Source organism: Clupea harengus, chromosome 23 (assembly GCF_900700415.2).
Source record: "Clupea harengus chromosome 23, Ch_v2.0.2, whole genome shotgun sequence".
NCBI lineage: Eukaryota > Metazoa > Chordata > Actinopteri > Clupeiformes > Clupeidae > Clupea > Clupea harengus.
In genome coordinates this window covers 9,367,177-9,379,888 of record NC_045174.1, presented here as the reverse complement: position 1 = coordinate 9,379,888, position 12,712 = coordinate 9,367,177, and the positions used below count along the sequence as shown (strand labels likewise).

The 12,712-nt window shown below is 43.1% G+C and overlaps 1 protein-coding gene across 1 annotated transcript; it reads left to right on the top strand.

Moving 5' to 3' along the window:
* The first annotated feature begins 1,170 nt into the window (after positions 1-1,170).
* aco2 (aconitase 2, mitochondrial) lies at positions 1,171-12,564 on the top strand. Its single transcript, XM_012814589.2, has 17 exons — positions 1,171-1,272; positions 2,926-3,068; positions 3,301-3,559; positions 4,121-4,213; positions 4,324-4,482; positions 4,733-4,883; positions 5,162-5,266; positions 5,418-5,509; positions 5,623-5,728; positions 5,845-6,002; positions 6,138-6,211; positions 7,650-7,761; positions 7,902-8,180; positions 8,380-8,571; positions 8,832-8,964; positions 9,773-9,894; positions 10,458-12,564. The coding sequence occupies exons 1-17, from the start codon at positions 1,237-1,239 to the stop codon at positions 10,587-10,589; spliced, it is 2,346 nt and encodes a 781-aa protein (XP_012670043.1). The 5' UTR covers positions 1,171-1,236; the 3' UTR covers positions 10,590-12,564.
* The last annotated feature ends 148 nt before the right edge of the window (positions 12,565-12,712 follow it).

Below are 12,712 nucleotides of genomic sequence, written 5' to 3'. Positions count from 1 at the left end.
CACCATCTGGTCCTGCCGCTTTCCTGGGGTTGATGGTTTTCAAGCAGAGTCTGACCTCGTGGGGGCTCAGAGTGGGTGCAGCAGCGTCAGAAGGTAGGGGCAGAGGCAGCTGACCAGTGTTGTACCTGTCGAACCGTGCATGGAACTGATTCAGCTCTTCAGACAGGGTAGCACAGCTGGACGGGGGGGATGACGCAGTCCCTTTGTAGTCCGAGATTGCCCTTATTCCCTCCCATACTTGTCTCGGATTGGTGTGAGTGTGGAAAAGTTGCTCAACACGTTGCCTGTGCTTGGCTTTTGCAGATTTTATGCCTCTCCTCAGTGCTGCCCTGGCTACGCTGTACGCTGGTGCATCACCTGATCTGTAGGCTGCGTCTCTGGCCTTTAATAGTGTACGCACCTCTCTGCACATCCATGGAGAGATGGTAAATTGCAGCCAATCACATTTTCCGCAGAACGAATGACACGCTGCAGTCTGCTTTTGTCCTTGGCGGTGGCAGCAGCGTACCAGATGGTGATGGAGGAGGTGAGGATGGACTCAATGATGGAGGTGTAAAAGTTCACCATCATTGCCTTTGGCAGGTTGAACTTCTTCAGCTGCCGCAGAAAGTCCTCTGATGTGCCTTTTTGGTGAGGGAGATGATGTTTAGCTCCCACTTGAGGTCCTGGGAGATGATGGTGCCCAGGAAGCGGATGGACTCCACACTGTCAACTGGGGAGTCACTCAGGTGATGGGGGTGGGTGGGGCTGGGTTCTTCCTGAAATCTACAACCATCTCCACTGTTTTCAGCGCGTTGAGCTCCAGGTTGTTCTGTCCACACCAGGTCACCAGATGGTCAATCTCCCACCTGTAGGCAGACTCATCCCCACCAGACATATTAGGGTCACAACCCACGGTCACAACCCACAGAAAGTTCAAAACGCTTAGGGGATATGTTGTGCTGTTGGATGCGGATGCGAAAATACTACATTTAAAAAGTCTAAATTTGAAGAAACTATAAACAGAAAACAATACTATTATTATATTATTATTATTATACTATTACTATATATTAACATTTATGACTACCTAGCTACTATTGGTTACAAAATTCTTATAATACAATTGGAATAATTGTTGAATCGAGCACAAATGTGGCAGCAGGCTTCACGGAAGTGACGTCTTTGGTACCCACGATCAAATGTCTTCATAGAGTGACGTCAAGATTTCTCGTCACATCTTTGTCAGTGAACAAAATGGCAACCTACTGCTTAACTGTCACCCGGCTTCGGGTAAGTGATAACTTTTCAGTAATTGTTGATAAGTCCGTGTTGTGTTTCTCACTCGTTTAATTTTAGAAATATGTTTAGTTTCATATGTATAAATGACAGTTTCTGTAAAAGTTTTGCCCCTTGCGGTAGCTGGCCTAACCTAGCTGAATCTCAGGTCACCGTGTTCTGAGAATCTAGCCTAGCTTGGTAGCTAGCTGGCTACGTTTGCAGCAAGCTACTGTTTTACCTATTTGGATTGGGTGAAAGTTTGTCAATTATATGTTTATACCCCTCAGTTAGAAAAAGATGTAGTCTGGCAAACGTATTATCGCAAATTCCTTGAGTGACAGCCAAAATGTCTTCGTCCATCGTTGTTGAGAATCGTCTTAGGTTAGCAAGGTTAACACAAGGTGACAAACAAGCTAGCTGGCGTTAGCTATCTCTACGGAGCATAGCAACCACTCAGTGCTGTGGGCGCTGGCTGTGTAGAAGACGAATATTAGACGAACTGAAACAATGACTATGCGTTTTCGTAGAGGGTGTGTATATTTAACATATAACTCATGTTCTCCCGAGAAATAAAAAATCGATACTGTCACTTAATGCCTCTAATTTGTCAATATATGGTCTTGTTGATTGTTAACTGAATATATCATAACGTCAGCTAAACGGTAATTAACCTATGAAGCTCTTGTGACGTTAATTTCTCAGCCAAGAATATTCGATAGGGTCATTTTCTTTACTTTCTGTTGTTTTTACCTGATCACCGTTAAATCCAAGGTTAAATCTGTATGTGCTTGGTTATCATGACGTGGCCTGTAATGATCTGAACAGCTGTCGGAGTAGCGATGTTGCGATGTTTTTGCCTTAATACTGGTCAGATTCATTTGACCCATCCTGCTTAAGGAAATTATGAATCCACATCTACTCAAAATGTCTTGATACTGGGCCTTAGCCAAGCAGCACTTTTGAGTCCGCTCTTACGACCATTTTTTGGTTGTCCTTAAGTGACCCCTAAGGGAACGTACCCCTATCTGCTGTATTTGAATGTAACTATACCATGGTACTGCTGTATTGCCATTTTCTCTGTTATGTAATGTCATCTAGGCTAGTGTAGGAGTGAAATCTGGCATTGTTTATTTTACGCACACAGCCTAATGGTACAAGTGTCAGATGATGTTTGCCTGCCCATGCTTTGAATAGATAAACAGAAGATTGCCTCTTTAATGGGAATAAAAGATAGGTATCTATTCACAAACAGATTGATTCGTGAGAGACGTTGTAACTGGTTCTGATGGAGACAGTATATTTGTACAGATGATACATTTAAATAGTTTGTGGTTGTGGTGCTCTCAGCTGAGGTGAGACACTAATGACGGACTTTTCAGCCATACTTTGGTGGGTGACGATGTAGGTTTGGTTCTAAAAGGGATGTAGAGTCTAATTATGGTCCATGTAGCTACAGTTGGTCAAAATTGACTTAATGACATGGCAACAGACAGACAGCATATGAGGTTTTGACATGGTACTTCATTGCAAAACAATTGATTGAGAGGATTAGCTAAGATAATTATTGAAATGTTTCTGTATTGGGGTATTTCTCCGTTATTAAACAACAACAACAACAACAACAACATATATTTAGATTTGCTGTTTATGTGTGTACCTTTTTAGCTAGCTCTGGGGCAGGGTGCCCGCCGCATGCATGTGGCTGCAGCCCTCAACGCTAAGGCCAAAGTGTCCATGAGCCGCTTTGAGCCTACCTCCCACATCAACTATGAGAAGCTCCAGGCCAATGTCAACATTGTGCGCAAGAGGTAAGTGCTGTGCCCCCACAATGCCTAAATGCACCAGTGTTCTTGCCTGCTAAAATAAGTTGGTTGCTTATGATCTCTGTAAAATGTTGATATCCCAGTCATTGTTTTTGACACGACTGCTAGCGATTTGTCCACCGTATGTCCTCTTGGCCTCAACAGGCTCCTCATTTGATTTGAACCCATTGACCTGTATGACAAGCCTTTTACAGTTCTTGCTTCTTTCTGTTGGTAGGCTCAACAGACCTCTCACCTTGTCGGAGAAGATTGTGTACGGTCATCTGGAAGACCCCCATGGACAGGAAATTGACAGGGGCCGCACATACCTGCGTCTGCGGCCAGACCGCGTGGCCATGCAGGACGCCACGGCTCAGATGGCCATGCTGCAGTTCATCAGCAGTGGCCTGCCCAAGGTGGCTGTGCCCTCCACCATCCACTGTGACCATCTCATTGAGGCCCAGACTGGTGGACCCACGGACCTGAAAAGGGCAAAGGTAAGAATGGGGGTGGGGGCAGGGTTTGTGAAGGTGAGGGGTCATGCAGATTTAGATTTTAAAGCATTTTACTCCTGATCTTTTAAGACATGAAATAGAAATAACTTAATAATAAATACAATCTTTGGAAATATCGATGGTATAGAGAATTTCTGGATTATTGCCATCCCCACTGAACTGAGGTTGCTTTGACAGAACAAAAGCCATTTTGTGGGTGCTTGTATACAGCACTGTCATGTTTTTTTTTTTTTGTTCATGTTGGAATTTAGAAAATCATGCCCTGTATTTCTTGGCAGAATTCATCATTTACTAACTGCTGCATAAAGGGAATATCACACTCAAGGTCATGGTGGTATTGTATATCATCATAGCTGTGATAAGCAGCAGTTACTCTGTGGCCTTGTCTATCCGACCTAAACACAGCCATGAGGTGTCCCAATTCTGTCTGATTGCCAGTCCGGTTCAAATCTGAAGAATTATGCTACGTATCTGCCTATGCACGGTAAGAGGAGAAGCGCTGAACTACTGATCGTGTGTGTTTTGTCTTTGGATGTGACACAGGACATTAATAAGGAGGTTTACAACTTCCTTGCCAGTGCTGGTGCCAAATATGGTGTAGGCTTCTGGAAACCAGGCTCTGGGATCATCCATCAGGTAATGAAGCCAGTCTTCAAACTCTTCCTCTCTATCAGCTAATGTCGTAAGAGTCACATATCTCTTTCACAGCTTGATGAAGAATGAGTTTTTGTAATCCCTGCCTGTAGATCATCCTGGAGAACTATGCCTATCCTGGAGTCCTGCTGATTGGTACAGATTCTCATACGCCAAACGGCGGCGGTCTTGGCTGCATCTGTATTGGCGTGGGTGGTGCCGATGCCGTGGATGTTATGGCTAACATACCGTGGGAGCTGAAGTGTCCTAACGTGAGTTCTTGTCTTATCTCTCTCCTTCATCTCTCCCCATAGTGTCTTCATTTTTCTCTTGTCTCGCCACTGTGGTTTGACCTACTTCATTAAAGAAATGTCCCTTAGCAGACAGAGCCTTTAAAATAGACTCCGGTTGCTCGTACATTAACATTTCATTGTGGAGGATGTTGTTCTTCATACATTGTGTGATCATGATTGGTGATATTTGTGAGTTGAGTTCACAATATGAAGCCTTTTGTTTGTTCAGGTGATCGGTGTGAAGCTGACTGGTGCTCTGTCTGGCTGGACATCCCCCAAAGACGTTATTCTGAAGGTAGCAGGCATACTGACTGTAAAGGGTGGCACTGGAGCTATTGTGGAGTACCACGGACCTGGTGTAGACTCCATCTCCTGCACAGGTATGATGTCACATGAGATTGGGTGTTTTATGTGTGTGATCTAAACAACCTTTAAGCACCCATAGAGATCAAAGACAAATGATTGACCTTACAATATTATTATATATTATTCTCATCAGTAATTAATATAATGAATATTGTTCTCATCAGTGTGTTGTAATTTAGTTAGGGCTAATACTCCACACAGTATGTAATTTATCTAGTTATTGTGTATGTTAGAGTTGGAATTCACAATTGTATGATGCTGTCATTTTATCCCTTGCTGTTATCTTGTGCAGGAATGGCAACTATCTGTAACATGGGAGCTGAGATTGGGGCCACGACCTCTGTTTTCCCCTACAACCACCGTATGAGGACCTATCTTGAAAAAACCGGACGTGGAGGTAGGTGCTGTCCTTGACCTCTCCAGTTCCTCACCTGTAACTGTTCAGTGTCCAAACCAGCACAGTTTGCTGTTGGATGCTGCCTAGTTCTAATGATATTGTGAAATCATTGTTATGAATTGTAAACGCTGTTTTGTCCCGTTCACTTTAGAAATTGCTGCTCTGGCTGATGAGTACCAGGACGTGCTAGTGCCTGATGCGGACTGTAAATATGACCAGGTCATTGAAATCAACCTGAGTGAGGTCAGTCCCTTGAGCGTTCGTTCGTTTAAAAAAAAAAAATGTATGGTCCATTACTAGGTATAGAAGTATCAGTTCGGGCTTGTCTTGTTCATGATTATTCTTCCCTTATTCAGCTGAAACCCCACATTAATGGACCCTTCACCCCTGACTTGTGCCACCCTGTGTCTGAAATTGGCAAGACGGCAACAGACAGCGGATGGCCTCTGGAGGTCAAAGTGGGTAAGTACAAGCTGTAGTTCCTGTTTTGGAGCTGTTTAAAGTTAGCTCAGTGTCACTTGAAACCATCTGAACTATAATTCCCATGTCTTAATTGTGCGCATCTCTCCCATTCTCAGGTTTGATTGGCAGCTGCACCAACTCCAGTTATGAGGACATGGGCAGAGCTGCCTCCCTTGCCAAGCAGGCTCTTGACCATGGCCTCAAGTGCAAGGCCGCGTTCACAATCACCCCAGGGTCTGAGCAGATTCGTGCCACCATTGAGAGAGACGGTTATGTAAGTACTAGGAAATGGACAGCTTTGGTCAATCACATTTTGTGATGTGACAGCTTAGGGTTTATAGCTGCTCTGTTATAAATCAGATGGGTAAAGGTTAAATCAAACAAATCATATTTCCTGGTTTGCCTGCAGTCCAAGATCCTAAGTGACGTTGGAGGTGTGGTGCTGGCTAACGCCTGTGGACCCTGCATTGGCCAGTGGGACAGGTACTACCTCTCTACATCATCTAACATATTCAACTGTCTGGTTTTAGTATAACATCTGGGATGCATTTCTATGCATGGATCTTCACTGGCCTCATGATTTGATTTGATTATGATTCAAAGGGTATCAATTTAGTTATTAAACGATTTTCGATGCATCATGATGCATCTTGTCCTTCATGTTTTATATTCAGAAATACAAATACTCTATTTTCCCCTTCCATTAACTGTCCTATATATAACAAAAATATAACATAAAAACAACTGGATCTTACAAGATCAATGATGCTCCATAACACAAGAACAGAAATTCATATGTAGGGCTATCGGGTAAATACAGACGTGGACAAAATTGTTGGTACCCTTTCGTTAAAGGAAGAAAAAGCCACAATGGTCACTGAAATAACTTGAAACTGACAAGCTCCAATTTGGTCTCATCTATCCAAAGGACATTCTCCCAGAAGCCCTGTGGCTTGTCAATATGAAAAATAAAAATACTGAAAATGAACTAATGAAAATCAGACATTGCTTTTGAATTGTGGTTCAACATAATAATTAAAAAAATTAAACTGGCCTGGACAAAAATGATGATACCCCTGGAAAAGATTTAAAATAATTTGACCATAAGGACATGTTTAAACTAAGGTGTGTCCTCTAATTAGCATTACAGGCTTCTTCAAACTTGTAATCAGTCAGTCTGCCTATTTAAAGGGTGAAAAGTAGTCACTGTGGTGTTTGGTATCATGGTACCACACTGAACATGGACCACAGAAAGCTAAGGACAGAGTTGTCTCAGGAGATTAGAAAGAAAATTATAGACAAGCATGTTAAAGGTAAAGGCTATAAGACCATCTCCAAGCAGCTTGATTATCCTGTGACTACAGTTGCACATATTATTCAGAAGTTTAAGGTCCAGGGGACTGTAGCCAACCTCCCTGGACGTGGCTGCGAGAGGAAAATTGATGACAAATTGAAGAGACGGATAATACGAATGGTAACCAAAGAGCCCAGAACAACTTCCAAAGAGATTAGAGGTGAACTCCAAGGTCAAGGTACATCAGTGCCAGATCGCACCATCAGTCGCTGTTTGAGCAAAAGTCGACCGAGGAGGACACCACTGTTGAAAGCAAATCATATAAAAGCGAAACTGGAATTTGCCAAAATGCATATTGACAAGCCACAGGGCTTCTGGGAGAATGTCCTTTGGACAGATGAGACCAAATTGGAGCTTGTCAGTTTCAAGTTATTTCAGTGACAATTGTGGGTTTTTCCTTCTTTAAATGAAGGGTACCAACAATTTTGTCCACGTCTGTACATGGAAAACCTATTGAGGAGAAGCATGGATGGTATTTGGCTGATTTGGGTTTAAATTCGGTTTTTTGAAATGCCTTATGCTGACAGGCATATTATTTAATTGCATTTTTTCCCTCTAACCCCTCAGGAAAGACATCAAGAAGGGAGAGAAGAACACCATCGTCACATCCTACAACCGTAACTTCACTGGCAGAAACGATGCCAACCCTGCCACCCACGCTTTTGTCACCTCCCCTGAGGTACATCAAGGACATTCTATGATGTTCACATGGTCGCTGCAGATTGTAACCTCTAACGCTTTCAGTGAAGACAAGTAACCTTTGTCCAAGTTCTGTCTACCTGCTCCTTATCTCCGTTGTGTCGTCCCTTTTGCCTCCAGATCGTCACAGCCATGGCCATTGCCGGCAGGCTGGACTTCAATCCTGAGACCGACTTCCTCACTGCCGCCAATGGAGAGAAGTTCAAGCTTCTCCCGCCCACTGGTGATGAGCTGCCCGCCCGTGACTTCGACCCTGGTGAGGATACCTACCAGTACCCACCGCCAGACGGCTCCAGCCTCCGTGTGGACGTCAACCCCCAGAGCAACCGCCTGCAGCTGCTGGAGCCCTTTGACAAGTGGAGCGGCGGCGACCTGGAGGACCTGCAAGTCCTCATCAAGGTAATCCGCTCAGGCTGAACATTTGTTGCTGAAAAGTTGGTCACCCTCGGTGTAATTCAGGGGGTTCTATTTGTTCAAATCATGTACATTTTCCATAATAAATCTCTCCACTGTTAGTGAAAGAGACTGAAATCATAATCTCTGCAATCATTTTCTCAATTTCTTAACTATTGGTGTGTGTGCTACCCCTCCCTCACAGGTGAAGGGAAAGTGCACCACAGATCACATCAGCGCCGCAGGGCCCTGGCTCAAATTCCGTGGTCACCTTGACAACATCTCCAACAACATGCTCATTGGCGCCATCAACCTAGAGAACGGCGCCGTCAACAAGATCAAGAACCAGCTGACTGGAGAATATGGCGGCGTTCCTGATGTGGCTCGCCACTACAAGGTAAGCAGAAGTACCCGCTGGAGTTAAACAGTAATGTAGTGCTTGTATGTGCCTCATGGTTGTTCTACTGACCTTGAGTTAACAGCGCTGTTGGTGGTGATCATCACAAGTTTAAAAATAGCAGTGTGCCCCTTGGCCTAAATGCCAAACACCTTGCAAAGTGTGAGTGCTGAGCATATTGTGGGTGGCCTACTGTTTTTTTGTTTTTGTTTTTTTCTTCCCCTCACTGCTGTGTTGTTGTTGTTCTTCCCCCTCTGCAGAAGAGTGGCGTGTCCTGGATTGTGGTGGGGGACGAGAACTACGGCGAGGGCTCCAGCAGAGAGCACGCCGCTCTGGAGCCACGCCACCTGGGGGGCAGGGTCATCCTCGTCAAGAGCTTCGCTCGGATTCATGGTACACGACACTCACACTAAAACAGAAAAAATCCTGCTCACACATGCATGCTCGTCTTAAAAGAGGTTCCTTACACATGTCTACCTATAGATTTATAAAACGCCTGATTGCAGTGGTACATGGGAGGAAGATCAGAACTTGTTAATTTGTTGTTCAGTGTCCCAGTACAAAACAGCCGTTGCCTACAGCTCCATAGTCTCTATCCATTTCCATATGGCTTGGCACTTTACATTTGATTAAACCGATCACAGTATTATTTCAGTTAGTTAGTTTTTGGTAATTGTTACCCAGAGCTATATAAAGTATTACAGCTTTGGGGCTAAAGTGGATGCAAACATGTACACATTTTTGGAATGATGCGTTCCATACAATTGATATACAATTTCCAAACTATCATTTCACTGTCTTTATACCTTTTTATCTGGATTATTTTGTAAATAATGAATAATGAAGTTAGATTTTCACGGCATTTATTTTCGGCAGTAGCCTTCAAACTGGACTCGCACAATATGGCATATTTGAAAGGCCGGAACATACAGGTCTGGCTCAGCCAATAGAATGAGGACTTATGCAGCAAGTGATTCATTTTGAACACTGATCATCGTGCGATTAGCCAAGTTAGACGTGACCAGCTGAATAGGCGCTGGTCGTTGTGCATAAATTGCGATCGTCACCGCCAAGTGTTTAAGGGTTCGAGGCTGACCAGTAAAACACAAGCTATGCACCCTTCGTAAGCATGGCCCTCTGTGTTTGATTAAAACATAGACACCAACCATTTGTCTTTTTTTGTCTTTTTTTTTTTTTCCAGAGACAAACCTGAAGAAACAGGGAATGCTGCCTCTCACTTTTGACAACGCTGCCGACTATGACAAGATTCGCCCAGATGACAAAATCACAATTGTAGGCCTCAAGGAACTTACTCCAGGAAAGGTGAGTAATATGTGTCAACACTGCCTACAAAGCCACTGTTTTTGTACAGGGTTCTTGGTTCTATGAATTTAGATTTACATTGAAGGGGTAGTCTGCGATTCTACTCCCGCACACTTTTTCAAATTCATCTAATTGCTCCTCACAGTCCTCTAGCTGTCTATTCAGTGTTTGCGCTTAAAAAAACTCTGGTCTTCGTACACAGTCCTGGCTCTGTAAATGGAAACAAACATAGTGGGTTAGACCAAGCCATAAACAATCCCAGCCAATCAACACAGTGTTTCAGGAGCACGTAAAGGGTATCAACAACCTTTTGCGAAACTGAATCGCAGACTCTAGACTCTCAGACTCTATTTTTTATTTGCCTATAAATGAACCGATGGAATAATTTCAATTTACAGGGTAACTGTTACGGCTAATGACAATTGGTTGAAGGGTTTTATGTCATCTTTTTCTTCTTCTGTTTAATTTCCTCCATCCAACTGTAAAAGACTGAAAATGGTGTGAATTTGAGATACTATGTTCAGTCTCTGTTTCTTTTTTTGTTGTTTTTTCCCCATCTCCAGCCTTTGAAGGCTGTCATTAAGCACCTTGATGGCAGCACAGAGAGCGTCACCCTAAACCACAGCTTCAATGAGACGCAGATTGAATGGTTCCAGGCCGGCAGCGCCCTCAACAGGATGAAGATGATGCAATGAGACGGGCCTGACAGAGAGAGGAGGGGTTATATTCAGGGGAGCAGAAAGTGGGAGATGTCTTTTGAATAGTCCAGTGGGGTTTAGCAGTTCCATAACTGGATGTAGACCAGGGATAAGTTGAAAGCCCACCCCTCCAATAGACATTCATAATCTTTTAACCAGACCACCATGACTACATGAGATGATTTTTTTCCGCTGTACAGAGAGGTCACTCACAAACACCCTCATTGGCACAGGAATACATGAAGACTATTGCAGCGCAGCAGGGGATGTGGCTCAGTTAGTCACAGGACTGGGTACTTGTGTGCAGTTATGCAAGGTTCTCCTTGCTACCTTTTGTTGATGGTTAAGTCAACTGAATTGTCAGACAGCCGGTTCTCTGTATTTATTTCATAAAGGGAAGCTCGTAGTAGAGCACAAAGTTGACATATGTACACGCAAACACACACACACACTTTACTGTCAATAATTTCAAGATGGTATTCATTTTATGCCTCAAAATGCTGCTGTCTTGTCAGTCCTGCTGTTGTCATTTTGTGGCTTTTTAAATGTCCTGGACCTGTTTTTAGTGCTGTTTCAATACTGTACTGCAATGGACGCTGCATGCAACTTTGTGCTTGATGAATTTTAGTGACCAACGTAGGCAATTCGTTCACCAGTTGTCTGGCTTCTTGGCCTAATTCAGGATTAAATTATTGCTCCTTTGATACAGCATGTAGAAAGTGGTTGGACCTGTCTAAACTATGAACTGGAAAGGATTCTCTGGTCAGTCAGCTGTAGTGGTACACTGTCATATTCAGGAAGGTCAGAACCATCTGTCCATTAATTCAAATTCTCTGAAATGTCAACAGACTCCTCCCACTCATGCCACTACCGCTACCACTTCCACCAGTATCGCAATCAGTCCCCTAAGTGCTCACTACCCATATTGAATTCCTCACATGTCAAAACTTCCACTATTGTAAGAGTATTTATTTATATCTTCTAAAAAACTCCAGATGTGCATTAACCAAGTCAGAACTGTCCGATCATCTGACGATCATGGCTCAATGCTATCGCAGCCATGGTTGGACCTCCAAACTTGCGTCTGCCCTTTTAACACCCTTTTTTGTGGGGTTGTGTATTTCCTCTTTAAGTTTTTGTCATAGAGCTAAACCAATGATTAAACAGATGCCTCATCTGGTCTCCTATTGGCCAGCAGTGATTTGTGCAAGCATACAAAAAAAAAGTTACTGAAATGGCCCAAGCTACTTTCTGTTCGGATTACTTTAAAGCAAAAACTCTGTGATAAAACTCTGTGAGCAGTGATGCCCCTTTTTGTTTTCATATGTATCTTTCCCAGTCACTCACTCACTCTCTGACTCCCTCATACACTCCTCCTAAGTGTTCAGCTCTGACGGTATTTTGTTGAACTCTTCTCCCTTTGTTAACAACTGGACGTTGTGTCTGGTTCCATGTATATTGACATTTTTCTTTTTTTTCTGTCCGTTTTATTTTTGTTTTGAATTTATTGGCTGAATTTGGTCTGACTGGGCACTGGGTTGTCATAAATTTAATTTTAGAAAGAACAGCGGTGTCAGTGTGTGGTGTGTGTGTGTGTGTGTTCTTCACAAGTGTGGCCAATCCTGAATGAGAGTAACTGTTCAAGGTTAGGGCCTTGGCTAAAGCACGATTTTTTACATCTTAGATTTCTCTCACTCCTGTCAATGAACATGCACAATCAGTCGCCTATCCCTGACATACTGAACATGATGAAAGGCTGTCAAGGCTACAATATAGAATATCACTCTCTTAAAAGATTTTAGCTTAAAAACACCTGATGTTAACCTTAAACAAGCTGATTTTAAATCTTACAGGTGGGAAGTTGTTATTTAGCTTGAATGAAATTTCTTGTGTGTAGTTTCATTTAAAGTGCAAATATGTAATATATGTTGGCTGACTGCAATGTATATAAAGTCAGAATGTCTTGTTGCCATCCTGTCCCTATGTTTATTTTTTGAAGTTTTTATCTGTATTATTTTTCAATACTCATTATAACTGAATGAAGTGCAGCAATCCTTCTGCAGTGAGCACGTTCCTTCATCATCGTTATCGCAGTAAAGTAAATTTGAAGTATAGGCTGT

Coding starts and splice junctions, on each gene's coding strand:
- aco2 (XM_012814589.2), top strand. CDS start 1,237: ATGGCAACCTACTGCTTAACTGTCACCCGGCTTCGG. Junction 3,560..4,120: donor CGGACCTGAAAAGGGCAAAG/GTAAGAATGGGG, acceptor GATGTGACACAG/GACATTAATAAGGAGGTTTA. Junction 8,572..8,831: donor ATGTGGCTCGCCACTACAAG/GTAAGCAGAAGT, acceptor CCCCCTCTGCAG/AAGAGTGGCGTGTCCTGGAT.